The 23,061-nt window shown below is 48.6% G+C and overlaps 1 protein-coding gene across 1 annotated transcript; it reads left to right on the top strand.

The window, feature by feature from the left end:
* Positions 1-1,949: 1,949 nt before the first annotated feature.
* On the top strand, positions 1,950-12,933 carry UTP11 (UTP11 small subunit processome component). The gene is made up of 8 exons (XM_061186762.1): positions 1,950-2,087; positions 6,534-6,595; positions 7,823-7,925; positions 8,433-8,546; positions 9,049-9,142; positions 9,239-9,369; positions 11,328-11,438; positions 12,171-12,933. Exons 1-8 carry the CDS (start codon positions 2,025-2,027, stop codon positions 12,252-12,254), a joined length of 762 nt encoding a protein of 253 aa, XP_061042745.1. The 5' UTR covers positions 1,950-2,024; the 3' UTR covers positions 12,255-12,933.
* Positions 12,934-23,061: the final 10,128 nt, after the last annotated feature.

The raw sequence follows: 23,061 nt of genomic DNA, 5'->3' as shown, positions 1-23,061 counted from the left end.
GGTGGAAAAGAAGCCAAATGCCTCTGGAATGTTCTGCTGTGCTCAACCCTTTCTCAATCCTTACAGGTAGGTTTAGTAATACTAATAATAACAATAATAGCTCTAATTGATCATGAACTTGCAGATGGGTGAACACAGTATTAAGGACTTTAAACATATTATTTCATTTAATCCTCACAGCAATCCTGTAGGTATAGTATTATTACTTCCATTTTACACATGGGAGACTAAGGTTCAGTGAAGCTAACTTTGTCTTGGCTGGTAACAGGATCAGAACACACCTCCATGGTTTATGGTCCTAATCATTACATTGTACTGCCTCTGACACTCATTCTGTCAGCCACACCTTGAGGGTGTGAGGGACTTAGAACTTTACAACTAATGCCATGATATAACTCCTCCGTTCAACTATGAGCCCCTTGACGGCCCTATGAGGAGAGCAGTGCGTGCTGTTATTATCCTTGTTTTATGGATGAGAGAAATGATGCTCATTAAAGCCAAGTAACTGTGTGCATGTGCGATTGGGGCAAATTCTGGACCAAAAGATACAAAAAGACCAAAAATAACCCAACTGCCACTTCTGAAGAGCCAGGAGCAAAAAACAGGTGTCGGAAGCAAAAGCAGGGTACTGCGCATGGCCCCTGCACTCAACACCACAAAAGCGTGGGCAGAACACACCTAAGCCACCCCTCTGGCCTGACCCCTGGACACACCCCTACCCTCACCCCATATAAGGAACCAGTTTGCCACGCCCACCGTTCCGGGAGCAAGCAAGGGAACCTGTTACTTGTTTTTGCTCCCTCCTGCAGCTGCAGGGGCCCCAATAAAGCCTTGCCTGAATTTCTTATCTGGCCTCTAGTCAATTTATATTGATTGGGGAAGGCCAGGAATCCTGGTCGGTATCAAAGCGACCTGTCAAAAGTCACACAGGCAGTACATGGCAGAGCCAGACATGGTTTTGAGGATGCTTGTCTCTCTATAGAGTGCTCTTTCCGGTACACCAGAAAATTCACAGGGCCCCTAGCTTTTTTTTTTTTTTTAACTATTATTATTTTTAATTGGAGTACAGTTGCTTTACAATATTGTGTTAGTTTCTGCTATACAGCAAGGTGAATTAGCTATACATATACATATATCCCCTTTTTTTTTTAAGTTTTTTTTTTTAAAGCTTGATGGTATTCACATTGCTTAATTTGTGTCATGCTTCATTTATTTATTTATTTAATTTATTTATGGCTGTGTTGGGTCTTCATTTCTGTGCGATGGCTGTCTCTAGTTGTGGCAAGCGGGGGCCACTCTTCTTCGCGGTGCGCGGACCTCTCACTATCGCGGCCTCTCTTGTTGCAGAGCACAGGCTCCAGACGCGCAGGCTCAGTAACTGTGGCTCCCGGGCCCAGCTGCTCCGCGGCATGTGGGATCTTCCCAGACCAGGGCTCGAACCCGTGTCCCCTGCATTGGCAGGCAGATTCTCAACCACTGCGCCACCAGGGAAGCCCTATCCCCTCTTTTTTGAATTTCTTTCCCATTTAGGTCACCATAGAGCATTGAGTAGAGTTTCCTGTGCTATACAGTCAGTTCTAAAATAGTTACCTATCGTATACCTAGCAGTGTATACAAATACACCGCATAAACACGGCAAACGGAGGAGAGCGGTAGTTGACTGCACATGCGCACACTCCAGGCCCAGCTCAGCCGAAGGGCAGTGCCAGCACGGTGCTCCCAGGTGCCAACGGAGCGGATCACGAAGGCGAACTCATCGTACACGTGGACAGGCTCTGGCGAATAAGAGCTGGCTGTTGTAGAGTCACGAGGCTAGACCTAGAGAACTACACTTCCCAGAAGCAGCCTGGGGTGGACGCCTTTTGCTAGATGACGTATTTCCGGAAAAGCAGGCGCTGGATAGGCTGCAGAAAAGAAGGGGCGGTTCTAAACCTCTGGCGGCTCGGCCTATATCCGGTAGGGTCAGTGGACGAGGCGGTGCGGAACCGGCGTTGTCTACTGAGCTTTTCCAGGACTGAGCCGACATGGCGGCGGCTTTTCGGAAAGCGGCTAAGTCGCGGCAGCGGGAACACCGAGAGCGAAGCCAGGTAGGGCCGCACAGGCCTCACGAACTGTGGCCGGTGGCTCCATGTGCTATTCTCGCCCCGGCCCTACCCACCCACCCACCCAGCTGCGGGTCCTGGCCTTTTCTGTGCGGAGATGTTGCTTGTAAATACATGCAAATATATGCTGACGACGCAGGCGTGGCTGGGGCGGACCCTCGCGGTTCGAGGAGGAGGGGGTGGTCGTTCTCGCTAGGAGAGCACAGCTGTCCCTATTCCTGGGAGATAATCAAAGCTATCTTGCAAGGTTTCATTGAAGTAGTTAAATGAGATACTGTGTGTAAAGTGCTTGATCTTCTTTGGGGAAGTTGAGGTCAAAGTTCACACAGCCAATAAGTGTCCCCGCTGGAACTGGAATCCACATCTAAAGATACTCACTCAGCTCTGTCCTCTGCGTATGCGGGCTGATCCCGAAGAGATTGGTGTTAATTAATGTGTTATCATCATCATGCCTGGGCTTTGAGGTCCATGAAGATCTGCCACGTACGCTTTTTGTTTATGTCTCACCATGTAATGTTGGTGTTTTCCAACCCCATTATACAGATGAGGAAACTGAGGTCCAAAGAACAGAATTGACTTGCCCAGTCACAAACACCAAATTCAGACCGAATGAACAATTGCAGGACTTCTGTGGAGGGTGTGTCTGTGTGGAGAGGTTGAGTGGAAATTCATTTAATATATGCAGAGTCAATTTATTCTTCTGTTCTCAGGAATCACACAATATCTGATCCAGAAAAGCCCTTAGGGATGTCTGGTGGGATTTCATTTTACAGATGGGGACGAGAAAGAGAAGGATGTGTCTAAAGTTGTGTCACTGATGGATGGGATGGAACTAAGGCCTCCCAACCACAGTTCAGTCTTCCTGCTTAATAGCATTTATCAGACATTTATTGTGCACTTGCTGTATGCTCAGTGGTGTGCTGGGAGTAGTGTATTGATAATTTGCCACCTTGTTTGGACCCCTGTGTGGATCTATCTAAAAATAATAACAGCTAGAAGTGCTTGCTGTGTGCCAGAGCCAGACAAAGTGAAAAATGCTTTACCCTTATTATCTCATTTATCTCTCAAGAGTGTGTGGAAGTAGGTACTATTATTTTCTTACATTTGGAGATGGGGAAGCTGAGGCTCAGATAGGTTAAGTAATTTGCCCAAAGACATACAGCTGTAGGTGGCAATCAGCAAAGCCAGGGATCAGACCAAGTGTTTTGAATCCAGAGGGTACTAAAAGTTGAATAAAGAAGCAACTTTATAAGAGATGCATAAAAAAGTGACCAATGAGAGGGGAAAAAAAAAGGGAAAAAAACCCCCAAATTAAAAAACAAACAAAAATGCTCAATTAGGAACATGATTGGGAAGAGGAGAGATGATGAGAGAAAGCATCACAGTGAAACTTGTTGGACTTGGAAGGCAATGATAATAGCTGTCACTTTTTAAAAAAAATTTTATTTTATTTATTTATTTTTGGCTGTGTTGGGTCTTCGTTGCTGAGCGCGGGCTTTCTCTAGTTGCGGCGAGCGGGGGCTACTCTTCATTGCGTTGCGCGGGCTTCTCTTTATGGTGGCGTCTCTTGTTTCGGAGCACGGGCTCTAGGCGCACGGACTTCAGTAGTTGTGGCTCGCGGGCTCTAGAGTGCAGGCTCAGTAGTTGTGGCGCACGGGCTTAGTTGCTCCGCAGCACGTGGGATCTTCCCGGACCAGGGCTCGAACCCATGTCCCTTGCATTGGCAAGCGGATTCTTAACCACTGTGCCACGAGGGAAGTCCCATAACTCACTTTTTGAGCACTGACTGTATGCTAGGTACAGCCCAACATGCTGTACAAGGATTATCTTGTATAATCCTACAGCATTCCTGTGAGGCAGATGTTAGCCTCATTTGTATCAATACAAATGAGGAATCTGATGCTTAAAGAGGTTGAATAGTGTGTCCAAAGGCACAGTTGTGGGTAGTTGATTTGGATTCGTAGAGAAGACAGAGGCAAAGAGCATGACATGGCCATGTCTGAGTGGGAATAGAGGGTCTTTGTGGGAGAGGTGAGGAGGAGGCCATGCTGGAAAGGTTGGTAAACACATTGACGAGAGCACTCCCTATTTGGGTAAAGTTTGGACTTTATCTTATAGGTCCTCACTGAGGCACTGGGGGAGCTCTGGAAGATACTTGGTATGGAGGGGGTAATTACGTGAACTATTTCAGATTCAATGCCAGGCTTCCTCCTGGCAGGTGTACATTCAAGTGGACATGACAAATTTCAAGATTTCTGCCTCATTTTGTTGCTCTTTTGACCCTTGAGTTTTCTTTCTCTATTCTCTGTCAACTTCTCTTTGTCTGCTATCATTAAAATAATAATGATCAAGAGAGGGCTTGGGTATTATTTTAAATATTGAGTTATTTCTTGCATCACTTCAAGGATAGAGGATGAGAGAGGAGACTGTTAAAAATCCCACCCAGGGACTTCCCTGGTGGCGCAATGGTTAAGAATCCGCCTGCCAAGGCAGGGGACATGGGTTCGATCCCTGGTCCGGGAAGATCCCACATGCCACGGAGCAACTAAGCCCGCGAGCCACAACTACTGAGCCTGCGTGCCGCAACTACTGAAGCCCGCGCACCTAGAGCCCGTGCTCCACAATAAGAGAAGCCACTGCAATGAGAAGCCCACGCGCCACAACGAAGAGTAGCCCCCACTCGCCGCAACTAGAGAAAGCCTGCGTGCAGCGACGAAGACCCAGTGCATCCAACAAGTAAATAAAGAAATAAAAAATTCCACTCAAGTTATTATACAAGTTTAAACAGTAGAGAAGTTTATGTACTGCCTCAAACATCGAGAATATTCAAAGTGGAAGAGGATGCAGTGTAGGAGGGTGGGGAAGAGCAGACTGTGGCCCCAGATAGAACAGGCCTCGTTCTAGCTTTGCCACTTACTAGTTCTGTCTATGTTCTTGGGCAAGTTCTCTAAACCTCATTCCCTTTTTGGAAAATTGGGATAACAGTAGTGCCTGCTTTATCCACTTTCCATGATTGTTTGGGGATAAATGACATTGTGTGTAATGAGCATAGCAGATTGCTTTGTAACAGTATTTCTTTTTTTTTTTCACCTTGATAAAAATTTTATTTACTCATGTTACATACTCATCCTAACAAGAGAACAGGAATTTTTTTTACCTTCTGGGAATGTCAAAACTCCTAGATTTTACAAAGCAACGTAAAAGTACATACAAATTCTTTTATTTTAATTTAAAAAAATTTTTGGAAGTGTAGGGTCTTCATTGCTGTGCGCAGGCTTTCTCTAGTTGCAGTGAGTGAGGGCTACTCTTCGTTGTGATGCGGGGGCTTCTCATTGTGGTGGATTCTCTTGTTGCGGAGCACGGGCTCTAGGCACGTGGGCTCAGTAGTTGTGGCTCGCGGGCTCTAGAGCGCAGGCTCAGTAGTTGTGGCGCATGGGCTTAGTTGCTCTGCGGCATGTGGGATCTTCCCGGACCAGGGATCGAACGCATGTCCCCTGCCTTGGCAGGCGGATTCTTAACCACTGCGCCACCAGGAAGTCCCCATACAGATTCTTTATAGTGATTTTCTTTTCTTTCTTTTAATTTTATATTTTCAGATTTGCCGAAAATGTAACGGTAATTCTTAATAAATTTGGCCTATTATGATGATGTGTAGGCAAAAGCATCTAGCACTGACTTTGCCGTAGGTTAAGTGCTCAAGGAGTGGTAGCTTGTAGAAAGATAATAGCAAGATTTAATCCTTGTACCTTCATGCTATCCAAGTTCTGTATCAGAGAAAGTATTTTCTGTCATACTCTCATGCTTAGTACCGAAGTTAGAATAATAACAGTACACATATGCTGGGCACCTGCTATGTGCCAGGTTGTGTGCGGGCAACTACCACTTACAGAGGCTCATTAAATCCTCGGGATAGTCGTGAGAAGTAGGTCTTATTGTTCTTATTTTATAGCTAGGAAACAGGAGCTCAGAGATGTTAAGTGAAGTGCCCAGAGTCACAGATTGTTAAGAGGTAAAGCTTGGATTTGAACCCAGTTCTTCAGACTCTAAATTTAGCTCTCTTAACCACAGTTGCTTCCCTGTTACTATGTTTCCCCTTCATAGTATTTTATAAACCCTTGGATTAAGTCTGTAGTAATTTTAGTACAACTGGCAACTGCTTTCTTAGTGCCGAGTCATTGTTGCCTTTCTCTGTCCTTAATAGGCCAAGAAGCCTACTATGGCCGTACTTGTGACCTCTCTGGCGCCTGCATGGCCTCTCATCCTTGGGCAGTGCCCAGTTGGGGGAGGGGAGGGAACAGGATAGCACATTGGCTGCCAAGACATGGATTTACTGAACGCTCCAGAGATCCTTGTTCCTGTCAGCTGTCCTGTTGATTCGGGTATGTGTTTGCTGAGGAAACTAAGCACTCTTTTTTTCCTTTTGTCTTCTAGCCCAGCTTTCGAAAACATCTGGGCCTGCTGGAGAAAAAGAAAGATTACAAACTTCGTGCAGAGTGAGTACAGTCTTTCTGGGAGCGGTGCTGCCAGAAAAGCTTACAGCCTCCCTGTACTACAGCTGAATTGCCTGAGTGTCCAGCAGGGGATGATTTCCTGCCATTGATAAAATGGCCAAAGCTCTGGCAGCCTGTCAGATACTTTTCTGCGACCCTAAACTTCTTTCTTTGTTTAGGCAGAGCGTTATTTATTTAACTGTAGTTGCATTGAGAATTTTTTTTATTATGTTGTTCCAGATCGTTTTCTCAGAGTGGCTTTGGTTTGCTTCTGCCTTGGTGTTTGAGCTAAAAGCTGAATCTTTTTTCTCTCCCTTTTCTTGAAGTTCAAGATAGAATCTAACATTCCAGTTGTTGAGTCTCTTACATCACCATGTGTGGTGTGGAATGAAGACATGTGAAAGATGGATTCGTGGGACTGAGTGTGGGTGATAATGAACTTCGAAAACATTTTATAAAACAATTATCCCTATTCTTCTTCTTCTTTAGCACTTTATTTACAAAACATTTTATAATTATTTGTTAGCCATGCATGTCAGCTGAGGTCCTTTTTATGCCCCCGGAGCAGCTGGTGATGGATTAAGTGGATTGCTCTGGGTCCCAGAGTTTTTCAGGCAAATAATAATAACTGAGTGCTGTTATTAGGCCAGGCAGTGTTCTAAGAGAGTTGCCATTTTTACATGCATTTATTCCAGCAATCTTTGGGGATACTATTGTTATCACACCCATTTCACAGATTAAATTGGGATGCAGAGTGGTTAACTAACTTATCCAAGATTACTCAGCCAGAAGTGGTGGAGTCAAGATTTGAACCCAGACAGTCTGGCTCCAGAGTCCACGATTCTAGTCACTATGCTATACTACAACGTGTGGTTTCTGAATCTTATTTGGTCACTTGGTGCCCAGGCTTGCATCAGAACCCCGTCTGAGGAGTTGTAATCTGTGCTTTGTTGGGTCTCTCCTTGTAATGATGTAGATGGCAGTAAAACTTACGTGAAATGGGGACTGTTAATTTCAGGTAGAACAGGGATAGGAGAGGACCCACAAAGAGATGAGCTCAACATCTGACATTGGAGTGTGACATTGGAGCGTGGGTCGAATGTAGTCACTCCTTTGGCTTTTTTGAGTTTCATTTTGTATGTATCATTAGATGCTTGTAAAGTTTGCTTGTTGTGTTTTTTTTTTTTTTTTTTCTTTTTTGCCATGAACCTTGTTTAACCTGCTTTTCAGTGACTACCGGAAAAAGCAAAAATACCTTAGAGCTCTCCGGAAGAAGGCTCTTGAAAAAAATCCAGATGAATTCTACTATAAAATGACTCGGGTTAAACTCCAGGTGGGTGCCTAATGGATCAGTTGGGTTTTTTTTTTTTCCCTGCAATGCCGTATGGCGTGTGGGATCTTAGTACCCTAACCAGGGATTGAACCCAAGCCCCCTGCAGTGGAAGCACAGAGTCTTAACCAGTGGACTGCCAGGGCAGTCCCTCAGTTGGTGTTTTGAGCTCCAACTCAACAAGGAAAATAAGGATGAGGGAGGAGATGGATAGCTAGGATCCTGGGCTTTTTTTTTAGCTCTTCTCCAGTTGGTCAGGTGCTCCTGGTCATTATGCAAGGCAAAGCTGCCCCTTCATGAGCAGCATGCGTTTGGAGTTGTCTGATGCCTGGAGCTATTCTGAGAGGGTGATTGGAGGTGCTGAATTGAATGTGTGTCTTGGGGGCCTGGTGCATTGTGTTGCTGTTGTATGTAGCCTTTGGTTGTCTTTGTTCCAGCCACGAACTATGCCAACAACTTATTAATGATTTTAATCTAATAGGAAACGTATCTTTTAAATTTGGATTTTAGGATGGAGTTCATGTTATTAAGGAGACTAAGGAAGAAGTAACTCCAGAACAGCTGAAACTGATGAGAACTCAGGATGTCAAATATATAGAAATGAAAAGGGTTGCAGAAGCTAAGGTAACAACTAAAACTCTTTATTCTGATATGTTTTTGTTGGTTAAGAAGAGAAATAGAAATCCATTGATCTCGAGTTGTAAGTTGATTTCTTCTGGCATTTCCAATCTTAAAGTACACTTAATTATGATAATGGTTTAAAAGTATAGTCAGCATGGTGGAGTGGAAAGAGGTCAAGTTTGAGACAGACTTAGGTTTAAACTCTGGCTCTGCCATTCATTAGCCCCATGATTATGGACAAATTAGCTTCCCCGGGGCTGTTTCCACATTTCTATCTCATAGGATTGTTGTAAGGATTAAATGAGTTTTGTGTAGTGCCTAGCTAGCCCCCTAACTGACATGTGGTTGGCGCTTGATAAATTTTAGTGGTCCTTTCTTTTAAAAGAATGAAGCAGATTCTTTGCTGGCTGGTGATAATGATGTGGAATGGTCTAAACTTGTGCAAATTCATTTCTGGTACCCTAGAAGAACCCAATATAAAATGAGACCATATTCTGTATCCTAGAAAATTGAAAGACTAAAATCAGAGCTCCATCTGCTGGATTTCCAGGGGAAGCAACAGAAGAAGCATGTGTTTTTTTTTGACACCAAAAAGGAAGGTATGAAATGTTTGAAAGTTTCTGGGACAGTCTAGCATACTGGTCTGTGTTGTTTGGTGTTAGAGACAGCACCTTAAGGATTGTCTTGACTTTTAGTCGAACAGTTTGATATTGCAACTCACCTGCGAACAACCCCAGAACTAGTCGACAGAGTCTTTAACAGACCTACGATAGAGACCTTGCAGAAGGAGAAAGTGAAAGGAGTTAACAATCAGACTCAACTTAAGGTAATTTTCTCCATTTTTCTTCAGGTCTGAGTTTACGGGAATCTAGGTTCTTTTTTTTTTTTTCCCCCTACTGCATTTAAGATGATTATTTTTGAAAACTTACTAATTTCTCTTAGAGAAGTGGAAGGAAGATTTGGTGATGGGAATGGAAGTGGAGGAGGGTTCCTTAGTTTCTAAGATTAGAGGACGTGTAGCATAGTGGTCAGGAGCTTACATTCTGGCCTTTAGGTCTGCATTTGTTTTGGTTTTTCTTTTTTTTTTGGCCATGCTGCGAGGCTTGCGGGATCTTAGTTCCCTGGCCACGGATTGAACCCGGGCCCTGGCAAAGCACCGAGTCCTAACCACTGGACCGCCAGGGAATTCCGTAGGTCTGCATTTGAATCCTACATCTGACCCTGGGCTTTGTGCTTTCAATGCTTGTAACAGTTGCCAGCAGTTTTAAAAGGCAGAGAAAGGAGGGGACACTGAAGATGAAGGGATTTGGTATACTTTGATATTAAACCTTTAACAGTGAATATGCATATCGGAAGGTCTTTCATGTTCTGCATTTGTACCCCAAATTTTGTATTGACTTGTCCTTACGGTGCTTTCCATCACTGTAACTGGGTTTGTGCAGAAGACATGCTTTTTCTCCAAGTCTTCTGGAGTTGAACTCTCACTTCTGACTGATTCATTTAAAAAAATGCTGTCAATGTGTTTCAAGCAGACAGCTGTTCTGTTTTGATTTGAATCATTTACACCGCATCAGCTTTGTTTAATTTCACAGCAGCTTCTCTAGCTCAGAGGCAGCTAAACTTGCTTTAGTAATATAAATACCCCTAATTAGTTTGATTATATTGGGTAATCCCATAAATCAACAGTCTGTGCAATAAAGTGAAAACAAAAGCTGTCTGAAACCACTGCTGTGAGACTATGCTAGAATTGGTGAATTGTTTAAATCTGAGGCCCAGTAATATTCCCCTCTGTGTAGCTAACACTTCCAGCCGAGGAGCCGGCTGACTGGTGTTCTAGTGATAACCCTTTTGGTCACGTAGTTGTATTTTCAGTTAGCTGTGTCGCTGACACTTCTCAGGTATCGCAGTAGTCCCGAAAGAGATTGGTGTTCCAAAGTCCTGTGTAGAATGGTTCACCATCTTACCTTTTGAAAAGTTGGGGAGGTTTGGATTGCCCTTTTTGTCTAGTGGTGGTGTTTCTTTTGATTGTCTTGTTTAAAGCAAAATTATTTTTATTAAGAGACTGCTGGTGGGTGGCTTGCAAGGGAATTTTTAGTCTGTAACTTGGAGGGGGTGGGCAATCCACGAATGGGCTTTAGGAAGTCTATGAACACCTTCTTCCCACCTTGAAATTTTGTGTGACTGGGTATATACGTTTGTATGAATTTGTACAAATACATATATACATTTATGTCAAGAAAGAATCCAAAGCTCTCATCAGTTTCTCAGAGGTCTGTGATCCCCCCACATTGAAGGACCATTGGTCTTTGAGGGGTCATCAGCAGTGAGAATTTTCAGGTCAGCTTCCACTGACAGAGCCCTTCCGCTCTCTGAGTTCCGCGGTTCTGACGCCAGCACACTGCCCGGTGGCCCTTCTCTGCTTCTCTACTCATTGTGTAGGGTTTCCAGCACTGGTTCATTCCTGCACGTTAGGTAACCGGGACGCTCAGACAGCGCAATGTAGTAGTGGAAAGATTCCTGGGATCTGTGTGACTCGAGGCGCAGTTCCGATTCTGCTGCAGGTGAACCTCGTGTCCATGGGCAAGTCTCCAAGGTTCCATGGAGCTCTGGAATGTGGTGTTCGTAAAATGGCCAACTTCAGAGTCTCTTGTTACGTTGATTCTGGGGTAAGGAGGGAATTGATGAAACCATTTATGCGTTTGGGCCCAAGTGGATCAAGAAACAGTTTCTTACTCATTTTTATCCTGTTAATTGTTTTACTGAAAATGTGTGTTTCTTCTGCAGCAAATAGCGAAAGAGAGGCAAAAGCAGTATAACTGCCTGACACAGCGGATTGAGCGCGAGAAGAAATTGTTTGTTATTGCACAGAAAATTCAGACTCGCAAAGATCTTCTGGTGAGGAGAGAGAGCCTTAGGCCTTCATTTTATTTTATTTTATTTTATTTTCTTCCTTGTAAAGTTCTAAACTGAGACTGGATTTCAGCTGTGTGTAAACCAACCCCAGTGGAAATGTCTGCTCCTCAGGGGCAGTGGTTTGAGCCAGTGTCTGTTACTCTGACAGTGTTGAAATGTTCCTTGATTAAGAAGGTAATAAGAGGCTTGCTTATTAGTCAGTGCTTTGGAACAGCAAAGGGTAGGATCGGGTGGCATATGAACTTTATAGCTTATGAGCAGCTATCTGTAACATTTAAACAGGTTAATAAAACAGTGCGTGTCACTCACTGGTGTTTAAAAGTAGACAACATTGTGTAGTTAAATAGCAGAGCTAAGGAATATAAGATGCCCCTTTCATATTATCATTCCTCTAAATGTCAAATTTTTCAGCTTTGGAGATCGTTTTGGTCTGCCTTTCTCAACTGGGGTTCCGTAAGAGAAGAAGCCCTACAAAATAATGATTTGAGTACCTTTCTTCTCAATTTTCACCAGAACTTCTGCACAGCCAGCCTCATTATAGATGCCCAGGGGAGAACTTGACTGATCTTGTCGGGGATGCCTTAGGACAAAGGGCTTTGTCTCTCTTGAACATTGAGACGGGCTGAATTAGGGGCTTTCTAATAGGTTTATTAAACTTTCTGTTTTACACAGACCTCTCCTACTATTTACTGGTAACTTTTTACTCTTTTGTAGGATAAAACTCAGAAGGTGAAGGTGAAGAAAGAAACAGTCAACTCCCCAGCTATTTACAAATTTGAGAGTCGTCGAAAACGTTGAAGTGTTATCGATAAGCCTTGTCATTCCACGTGGAAGAGTTTATGTTTTGTGTTTCCAGTAACTTCAGATTCCACTGATCTAAGTGACTTGGTTTTCCTGTTTATAACCATAATTTATTATAGATCTGACATTTGATGTGAACAGTGTTAAAGCCCCTTCCCCCGTCTAAATTGTTTGTGGGTTGTTGAATTGTTGAAATCAGTCTTTTTTTTTGGCCGCTGCGCGAAGCCTGCAGGATCCCAGGCCCAAGGCAATGAAAGCGCCAAGTCCCAGTCACTGGACCACCAAGGAATTCCCTGAAATCAGTCTCATTTTTATATACTTTCATTTTTTTTCATTATAAAAGTTACATAGTCTTTTATGTAGCAGATTTGGAAAACAAGTGAGTTCGTCTCTAATCCCAATGCTTATTCAAGAACGACAGATAACTGTTGCGTACTTAACTACGCTAGGAGGTTAGGGAATGGAGGGGAACGACTATCAGGAGCATTCTGGTTGATTTCCTCCATTTTGTAGAGGTTGGCACTGGTTTTTGTGTTTTGTAGTTGTAATTAAACACCTTTACGGCCTACTTTTTTCACGTACTATTAAATCATTAGCTCTTTTCCATTTTGTTATTATCATTAAATTTTTAAAAGTAGTATATGCTCGTAGTAAAAATTAAAGTAAATATTTCTAATGTTTGCGTAATGTTTTAACAAGTGGATAGACTGATTTTACCCTCATTCATTCTTAACTTATTGGATATTCAGGTGGCTGCATAAGTTAGCCAGGAAGGACTTTTTTTCTTTTACACTTTACAGCTGCAGATAGAAACCCTTGGAATTAGGAACTCACAGGGGCACCTCTTCTTTATTGATGAAGCTCAGATCAGAACAGACCTGGCTGTCTGTTCCTGCCCTCCTGGCCAGCTCTTGATTCCAAGGCTATAAATGGCTTGGTACAGGCCTTCACCCTGGAAATAGATACCCCAGCGTGTGTGCGGCAGACACATAGACCTCCCAGAGTCTCACCCTTCCCTTACCTGCCCACATAGGGATGGGAGGCCGAGGCCAGTCAGGACAGGCTGAGCGTGCTTAGAGCAGATGTGGGAGGAGCAGGATTCTGGGAGGCGTGCTTACACCTCACCCCCTGGAGGGGGAAGAGCAACACCCTTCTGCGGGTATTTAAAAAGAAAAATTATTCAAACTTAATAAATTCCTATGACTATTATGTTCTTATACAAAGCCTGAAATGAAAGCCTGTTTCCTAAGGGTGTACTCAGTGGGCTTCGGATCTGGGAGCCCTGGGAAGCAGGAGGAAGGGCCAGGGGACTAGAAGCTAGCAGCTTTTGCCTTCAGGAAGGAAGTGCTTCCCAGTCTGGGAAGGTGCTGAGCTAAGTAAATGTTGATAGCCTTATGACAGAGGCGTCTGGAGACTTGAGACCTGAGTCAGGAAAGGGACTCATCACGTGGGTGTTGGACAGAGGAGCAAACAGATCAAGCAGCAGTCTGTTCCTGGGACAGAACAGCTTGCTTGATAACTGCTGCTGTGGCTCCCTTGCCCCCGCTGGGGAGGAAGGTGGGAGGAGGGTGGAGGTATACCTAAATGCCTTCTGGTGAAGCACACGCCCACACAAAGGTGCACACTCTTTATAGGCTCTCAGGGTAGCAGATGCACAAGGCTTCATAAACACAGGTGTGTGCACGAACACACCACTAGGGTTTCATGTACGCAGATTACACACCCACAAGTCCTCAAATGCTATGTAGGTGCACAGGCCAAATGGAGCAGGAAGGTCCATCTTCTCTGAGTATGAAGTTCCAGGGTAGAAGTGATCAGAGTAACTCACTGCAAGGGAATAAAGCTAGGGGTCCTGAGCTGCTCTTAAACTGAAGGCTGTCTCCGAGGCCCGAGGATTCTAAGGGAAGAGATTGGCTGCCCCTGTGTTTAACCTAAGAGGCTCCAGCCTCATGGGTCCTGAAAATAGGCCAAGGGCTTTGACGTTTTAGTGCCCATTGGAACCTCAGACTTCTGGCTCCTTGCTTGGGAAAGAGACTGTTGTTTCTTTTGGATCCACCCATCCAGGTCCAGGGGTGCTTTGGGCTCTTGGTGGCACCCTGCTGTGGCTGTGCCAGGGGGAATGTGGCAGCTTGCAGAGGTGGAGAACATTTTTCTTGGCAGGACACGTGTCGTTCAGGTTTGTACAAGCCAAGTCTCCAAAGCAGCAGCTGCACAGGTGACATGGAAGCCCCAGGTCTCTCCGGCAGAGAACCAACCAGCCTGGCTTAGTGATGGTCCACTGCCACCCCTTAGGGCCCTTCTGATTGAAGCAGGAGACTGTTAGGCCTTACTGTATTTTTTTTTTTAATTAATTTATTTTATTTATTTATTTTTGGCTGCGTTGGGTCTTTGTTGCCGAGCATGGGCTTTCTCTAGTTGCAGCGAGCGGGGGCTACTCTTCGTTGTGGTGCGCGGGCTTCCCATTGCGGTGGCTTCTCTTGTTGCGGAGCACGGGCTCTAGGCGTGTGGGCTCAGTAGTTGTGGCTCGCTGGCTCTAGAGCGCAGGCTCAGTAGTTGGCGGCACGTGGGCTTAGCTGCTCCGTGGCATGTGGGATCTTCCCGGACCAGGGCTTGAACCCATGTCCCCTGCATTGGCAGGCAGATTTTTAGCCACTGTGCCACCAGGGAAGCCCTGTATTTTTGAATAAAATCTTTTACTGAACTGATTCCTGGCGACAGGGTGGGAAAGGGCCCAGTAGGTGGAGCTGCTGCCCCTTCGCTGGGGTTAGCTCTCAGGGTGCTGCTGTCGAAAGTGCCCAGTACTCCATAGCTGCTTAGTATGCATTTGTTTATTGGATTTAATGCCACATGGTAGAGCTCTTGTGAAAAAAGATTTTCTCCATCCCTGCTCCCCTAGCATAAGTGTGGCCTCCAAAGGACTGGGCAGGAAAGGGCTTTCCCTTCACGTTTCTAGTGAGGACCATGGAGGAAGCCTGTGTTGGAGTCCCAGGTCGTCCAGAGGGTGGTTCCACTGAGACATGGTGGGGTCTCCCCATGTGCAGTTCTGAGTGTCTGTGAACGGCTTTCTCTCTCCCCATGCTGCTGGCTGTGGGGCAGCAAACAATTAAGAGCTGCACGGCCTCCAGCAGGGGAGGCAGCCAGCAGATGCAGACTCGCCCTGCCTACCTGTGGAGGCCGGTGAGGCTGGGGCCTGTTGGGACTTGAGACAGACAGGCGAGTGGGTGAATGGTGCTGGCCTCCCTTCCTCCTCAAGCTCTCCCAGCGTTGGTTCACAGAGCCGCCTCATGCACGGGGTGTTGGGGAAGGGTGGACTGAAGCCCCAGGTGAGCAGAGGAGATGGGGGACCTGAGATACCGTCCTGGGGCTGTGGCAGCAAGTTTCTTGTGCAGCTGCTTCCTGGGGTCGGAGGGTGCGCTCTCGTTTGCCAGCCAGGTCATGGGGCCTCCCTGCTGGCAGGGTTCCCGCCCAGCTCCCTTGGGTCTGTCTCAGCAGAAAGTGTAGGGAAGGAGCCCAGAGCAGCTACGCAACGCCGAGAGGCAGAGCCTCCTTTCCCAAGTCCAGCGAGTAGAGTTACGAGGTTCAGGAGGCTGCCCAGTTCATGCTTCTGCTTGCCCTCCTTTCCTAACTTCTCCAGTCAGGGGGAAAAAATCTCTCCTGCTTCTTCAGACTCCCTGTAAGGAATCTCCCTGTTCCTTATTCCTGGATCCATCATTACTTTGGGGAAGTGCTGTCTAATCTGTCTCTCTGCTAACTGGAGTTGGTGTCTAGTTCTCCCTGCCCAGTCTTGGCTGCATCCCTCGATGGCCCTGGTAATGGCCGTGGCCATTTCCTCTCTTGTGCGAGGGGAGCACACTGGCTGGTGTCGGGGCAGTGGTGCTGCGAGGGTGGTAGTAGAGGCTGGTGCAAGACAGAGCCAAAGACCTAGCTGTTTCTCGGCAAGAGGAGTTTATCTGGGGACTGCTGTGTTTGGGGTTGAGGGTGGGAAGGAAGTTCTTTCCTCTCCTCCTGTCGTCTGTCACCTGACGGTCAAGCCCAGACCGTAAGTGTTAATGAAACTCTGGTGCCCCGGAGGCAGCTGGGCAGCCCCCCCTGCCCTGAATCAGCCTGACTCATTTACAGCTCTCTCCTAGTTCCCCCAAAGTCTTCTCTCTGCGGTGGCAAATGTTGGGGGGTTGGTTTCAGGTTTCATGTTTTCACATTACTGGGTGGAAAAAAAAAACCTTTCCAAGCCAAAAAACCAGCTTCTACAGCAGAAACAACATGTCCCGAGAGCACTGAAAATTTCCCCATCTTCTCTCCTCAGCTGCTCAGCGACACTGAGGCCAGTGACAGAGGGGTTAAGAGGAGGGGGTTGGAGCCAGGCTGAGCAGAGCGTTGGGGACAGTCCCTTTGGAGGTGGCAGCACTTGCCTTCCTGCGTAAAGACGGGAGGACCTTTGCAGGGCCCTATTTAGCTCTGGAGCCTGTGGCCCCCCGTGGCCAGCCGTGGATTGCCAGGGGACTGGGACAGCCGTCTCAGGACGGGCAGGGGCTAGGGAATGAGGAACTGTCTCGCATCACTAGCTAATTTGATCCCAGGGGGTCGGAGGGCAAGTGTCCCTCCCTCAGAGAGGGCTCTTGAGGTGGAGTGGTAGGTGGGGAGATGCAGGGTCCATCTGGCACTTGGAGACTGAGGGGTGCCACCACCTCCTGCTACTGCCTGGTAGCATTATAGATCACGCCCACCCCGACAGGGGCAGATGGCCTCCATGGCAGATGGAGACTAGACCAGCAGTGGCTGGATGAGCCTTGTAGTCTCAGTCTGGCCTCCCTGGCTAATAAGACAATCCAGAGAGGCAGTGGCAGGGGTGTGTGTGTGTGTGTGTGTGTGTAGGGGATGGGGTCCTGGCCTGGTCGGGCCATGCTGGGGGAGAGGGAAAGTGGAAAACCCAGATGGAGCCAGTGAAGCTTGGGGGCACACCTAGGTTTGCCGTGTAAGGGTGGCAGGTGCTCAGAGCCCCGACCCTGCCTACCTGCCTGGGCTCTAGAAGCTGCCCCGGTTAGTTCTATAGTGAAGGCGAAGGTCTCCCGGGGCGGGAGTCTCTGCTGCAGCTGGAGCCTGGTGGGCTGGAGGCAGACCCCCTCCCTGCCGGGTCCCCAGAGCTCAGGGCCTGGGCAGCAGCTCCTCCCACAGGATGCGCCTGTTTATTATGCGCTCGGGCTCCCTCGCCACGCAGGCAGGCAGCGGCCTTCATTAGCAGAGGAGCTGGGGTCTGTTTTGGCTGCCTCATCAGCATCAGTGAACTGCGTCCCTGCGAGATTTGATACAATTTAATTAACCTAATTAAAAGCTCTGATTGCAGAGATGATTGGGGTAGCGCCAGCAGCGACTGCATATTTATAATGAGCTGCAAGGTGTGGGACCGCAGCCAAACGCCACGCATCCTAATGAGCGGGAGCCGGGAGCCAGGGAGCGGGAGAGCGAACGTTTATTTTTGGCAACAATGCCCAGTTCCTCCCTGCCAGGGAGTCAGAGACCTAGGGAGCAGAGACGGACCTGCCCGCCAGAGCTCTTCGGCACGAGGTGGGAGCAGGAACTGTGCCCCACGTGTCCTGGTGCCTCCGGACGCCCACACGAGCGCACAGTGCCTGTGTTTTCCGCTGCAGCGTGGGGGGATGGGACCCCAGCAATGCACTTTTCCTGCCTCTCTCCATCTTTGGACCACGAGCCCTGGTATGAGGAAACGGCCCAGCAGAACCACCTTGATGTCAAGACTTCTGGATCCCTGGGTTATTCTCTTCCAACTTGTTGAGGAAGATCAGAGGCTGAAAACCTGGGTGGGGATCAGAAAAGGGGTCTGAACGTCCAAGAGACCCAGGTGAGGATCCTGGGCCTGGAACAAACAAGAGAAACAGGAGAGATGACCCTCCAGCTCATCCCGGACCCCCATCTCCTCACTTTCTTCCGAGAACCCTGCCTCAAGAGGGCCACCTCCCCTGGACTCTCCTCTCCCACTGCCTCTGCCTGGGGAGTCTTGGTTTGTCTGACTCAGCGTTTCCGCTGTAAATCACATCTAATAATAACGAGAGTGAGAGCTGTGGCAGAGATGCTGTGGGTGAAGGGGGCACCTGTGAGAAGGGGCGCGTTGCCTAAGTACAGGGGGGTGTGGAGTGGGGGCCGAGCTCCGGGCCGGCAGGAGTGAGGGCTGGGCCCTGGAAGTCACCATCAGAGGCCTGGGGGTGGGGGAAGAAGGTGGGAGCAGCCCTCCCCCGCCCCAATCTCTGCCGGGTGAGCATGTGTAGGTCACGAGCTCAGCCAGGCTGCCCCAGCCCCCCTAGAGTGCCGCCAGGACAAGATGAGATTTGTCCCCAGCCCACCTTGCAGAGCTGCAGCTGTTTAGCTCTCTTATCAATCTTCTCTGTGGGTTTAATCATCTCTCTGTCATCCTGCTGGGGCAGCCCTCCCCTTACAGGAGCCCAGCTTTCCTCTGATCCCCCTCCCGCAGACACAACCATCCTTCTCCACCTGACTTCCCTTGTAGGAGACAGAGGGTGGGCCAGGGTGGCTTTGCCCTAGGTTTAGTCTCAGTGTTGGGGCAGAGGTCCCTGTTTTTGCAAGGAGTCAGCAGGGATTAGGGGGGGTGGGTAGAGGAAGCACTGGGGATCTTTGACTCCACTCCGGGCTGGGTAGGGCAGGGCCTAGGGGTTGGCCATGAGGGCCATTAGCCTGGATTGAGGAGATTCTGTGTAGGTGCAGTGTCCATCACTTCCGTCTCCCTCTCTCCTGCCAGCCCCTTGGCAGCTGCCTCCACCCACACCGTCCAGCCAGCCAGCTCTGGCCTCTTTTCCTGGGCGAGTCCTGTGGGGCTAGGCCCCATGGAGCCTTGTGGGACTCAGGGGCCCGTGGGCCGGAACCACGAGCCCACAGCTTTGCGTGCATCTTGGGAAAGAGGGTGCCCAGGAGTCAATGGAGCCTGTGTTGTGGTCCAGGCTGGGAGCCAGGGCGCAAGGGGCTCTGGGGCCCATCCCTGTGCTGACGTGCAAGATGACCTTCAGGGCAACTCTTGGGCCCTCTCTGCTTTACTCTCTCTCCCCTCCACAGTATGTGGGGAACGGGCGGGGAGGGGGGTGGCATGGGGTGGTATATGCACCCCTCGGAGGGCACATGAGAAAGAGGGCCTTTCCTCCCCCTGCTCACTCACTACTACCACCCCAGGCACTCTCAGTGCAAGTGGAAAGCTGATTCCTTCCCATTTCTCAGAAGGGGACGGAAGGCCCCAAAGAGGATAGCATTAGCCTGAGCATCAGGCAGCTGTCCTTAAGGTGGGGGATGAGAGGGTCCCCTCAGGAGGGGACCACAGGTTCTGGAGGGGCACTAACTGCTCTTGGGCTGGAGGGGGCTTGTTCCCTCCAGCACAAGGCTGGGCTCTGGAGGACAATGGCGTGTTGATGAGGCTTTGGTCCTGGTCTCACATGACCCGATGGGGGTGGGTGGACCGCACGTGGCTGAGCCGCCTGGGCTGACCTTTGGTCGCTGGCTGGGGAAGAGAGGAAGCCACGAAGCTTCCCTCCCACTCAGTGCACCCCGGGCACCCTGCCGCCCCCATCCCAGGAGCTGCCCTCTGGGCACATGCACTGTCTTCACCTACCTTCTTCTTTTGGCCTTTCTCTTCCCTTCCTCTTTGCACTGCTCTGTGTGTGCGTATATGGCGTGTGAGCATGTATGTCTATGTGAGTGTGAGCGAGGAGGCTCCCAGAGGACGAAGGACAGTGAGACAAGAAACCCCCTTTATGGGTTCTTTCTAATAATGGATGAAGCTTCTTCCATTGTGGGGATAACACCAGGGTAGGGCCAAAGTGTATGTGTGTGCATTTACCCACATGTGTTCATGGGCACAGGTGGCGCATGAGTGTGCACACAGAAGGCAACGCCTCCTACCCTGCCTCGTCTTATGACATATGCCCTCCTCTGGTGGGAGCTGGGGATGTCGAGGTCAGCATCTTCCAGTTGGGACTGGAGCCACCCGCACTCCCCCCACCCCGCTCCCCGGCACAGGGCCAGAGCGTTACTTTCAAAAGGAAAAAGGAAGAATTTGGGGGGCGTTGTGTAATTATTGTAATCGATTGAATTAACTAAAAAATACCATTCAGTGAGGAGGCACACGCAAAATGAGAGTTATACACAGTCATGTGAACACAGATGGAAAGTCAAGATACAGAGAGATGGGGGATAGGGTTATACTTGCACTTATGACTGTATTTTTTGTTTTTGTTTTTGTCTTTTTTGAGAAGCTAGGAAAGGTCCTAAAGCATTTTCTTTTTTAAAAACATTTTAAATTTTATTTTGGAGTATAGTTGATTTACAATGTTGTGTTAGTTTCAGGTGTGCAACAAAGTGATTTAGTTCTACATATATTCATATATCTATTCTTTTTCAGATTCTTTTCCCATAGAGGTTATTACAGATTATTGAGTATAGTTCCCTGTGCTATACAGTAGGTCCTTGTTGATTATCTATTTTATGTACAGTAGTGTGTATATGTTAATCCCAACCTCCTAATTTATCCCTCCCTCACTCCTGTGATTCTTGGAGGGGGTTATCTGTCCTGCCTCTTCTCATCAAGGTGGATATAGCCAAGCAGGTTATCTCAAGAGAATCTTTTCCCGAAGTCCCCAGAGGGTTGAGTATGGTGGGGGGGGCGGCCTCTGAGATGGGGCAAGCAGTACAAATAACTTGATATAGCACTTTGAAAGGGATCTCATGGTCTGACTTTGTCACACAATATTACAAATATCACATGAAAGTATTTTAGCATGGTCTCCTTTGCTGGGAGCCTCATCCAAGATTCGCTCTAGGGCTAGTCCACCCCAGTACCCCAGTGATGGCCCTGGGAGTATATAGAAGGAAGTTAAATTCCCAGATCTGGGATAAGGTGGGGGTGGGGTGCCCCGATGCTGGCTTGGGGAGGCCTGTGGGTGAGAAGGGGACAGCATGGGTGCCCTCAGCCTTTTTCTCCAGGCTTCTCTCAAATTAACACTTTTGATGGTTTGGGTGATGGGTATTTCTGGGTGCTCCTCCCTCCCTCCCTCCTTCTTTGCCCCTCCCCCACCCTCATATAGTCCTACTGACCCCACTGGATGCTGGGGAGCTAGTATGGGAATCGTCCTTAGCACTGAAGCAGAAAGGAGAGAGCCTGGAGGGGCTGCGATGGAGGCTGGGGCTGAGGTTGGCGTGGGGCACAGAGGCTGAGACAGAGGCTGAGGCAGAGGCTGGACTTGGGATTTGAAGTTGAAGCTGAGTTGAGCGTGGACCCCAGTGGGGTTGTTGGAGATTGGATTGGCAGGGCATCTCTCTCAGTCTTGACAGGATTCTGAGAAGCCTATTTTTGGAGTCCAAGGCAGATGTTCTCCCCCAATGAAGAGCATGTTTGGTGTCTGCTCTCCCCTTGGAGGGGTGGGAATGTCCCCTCCCCCTGCTCCCCTCAGCTGAGCAGAGTCATACATCACCAAGGGGCCGGGCTCCCTAGATGTATTGCCCTAATACGTCGCTATAGCAACCCCACTCTAATCCTGCATTATTCTAATGTGGTCCCCCTCCCCACTGTGATGTATAGCTTGGGTCTTGGAGCTGTGAGGCCCCTTCTCTGAGTCTGCTCCAAGTACCCTAGGGATGGGTGGGTCCGAGGACGGCTTGGCTTCCTTGGGTCCTGCCTCGCTTCTCCTCACCCTGTGCATGGGATCCTTTGTGAGCTGGGGTGTGGAGGTGGGCTCTGGCCCGGCGGCCCACCCGCTCGCCTGCCCAAAGAGGGGAAGCAGCACACGAGTGCCTGATGCACCGACCCACGCCAGCCTGCCTGGCCTGGGGACCTGAGGCCTTGGGGTTGGGGGCCAGGGCAGGACAATGGCTGCATTCCGGCTGCCAGCCACAGGCCTCCATTGTTCCTGTGGACACTGCCTGCTTGAGGGCCGCAATTCTGGCCCTCACCCCGCATGGGGCGTAGGATGCTCCCTGGACCACTCCCCCGGGGACCATAGAGGGGTGATTCATGGGGTGACCAGGGCATAGCAAGCCCCAGCTATGCCCAGATTCTGGGGGGTGGGAGGGGGAGGTGACTGAGGGTTGTTTGTGTCAGGAGAGGGCGGGGTTGAATAGCCAGAGGACTCAGGGCTGTGGACACCAGCCACGTCATCTTGTACTCCTCCTCATGTGTGGGCTGGTCAGAGAGGCCCCATTGTCAGAGGGGCAGGCCCACCCAGGCTGGAAGGGAAGTGAGGATGGAGAGGGACCACCTCAGAGCTGGGAGGACCCATAGACCACCCCCCATACTGCACTGGTGAGGAAATTGAGGTCCAGAGAATAGCAGGGACTTACTCAAGGTCACACAGCTAGGTGGGGACAGGCCTGGGTCCAGAACATTTCCCCATATCTCTCTGGTGCTGAGATACTGCTGCCATTTCTGGTAGAAAAACTGAGCTCCAGTGGTGATCTTCAGCCTTGGCAGAAGTTATATCCACAAGCTCCTTTCTCTCCCTCACTTGCTTTGAAATTTCTCTAGTTTAGGTTAATACCTGGCATCCCTGGAATGAGAATTTAGAGCTAAGGGGAGTCCTTGGGCCATGCAGAGGCTATACTGACTACATCTTCTGTAGGGCCCTGAAGAAACGAGTGGGGCATGGAGGTTCCCAGTGCTCTGACACACAAGATTCATAGATGTAACAGTAGATTTCATTGTTTCCTCCCAAACAGTGATCTCCCTTGGGCTCTCACATGCCTACTCTATATGACTGAGAGGTAGGAAAGGGAAGAGACTAACCCAGGAGCGTTT

This window comes from Eubalaena glacialis, chromosome 3 (assembly GCF_028564815.1).
Source record: "Eubalaena glacialis isolate mEubGla1 chromosome 3, mEubGla1.1.hap2.+ XY, whole genome shotgun sequence".
NCBI lineage: Eukaryota > Metazoa > Chordata > Mammalia > Artiodactyla > Balaenidae > Eubalaena > Eubalaena glacialis.
The sequence above is the reverse complement of the archived record's forward strand: the minus strand, read 5'-3'. Positions and strand labels throughout refer to the sequence as shown.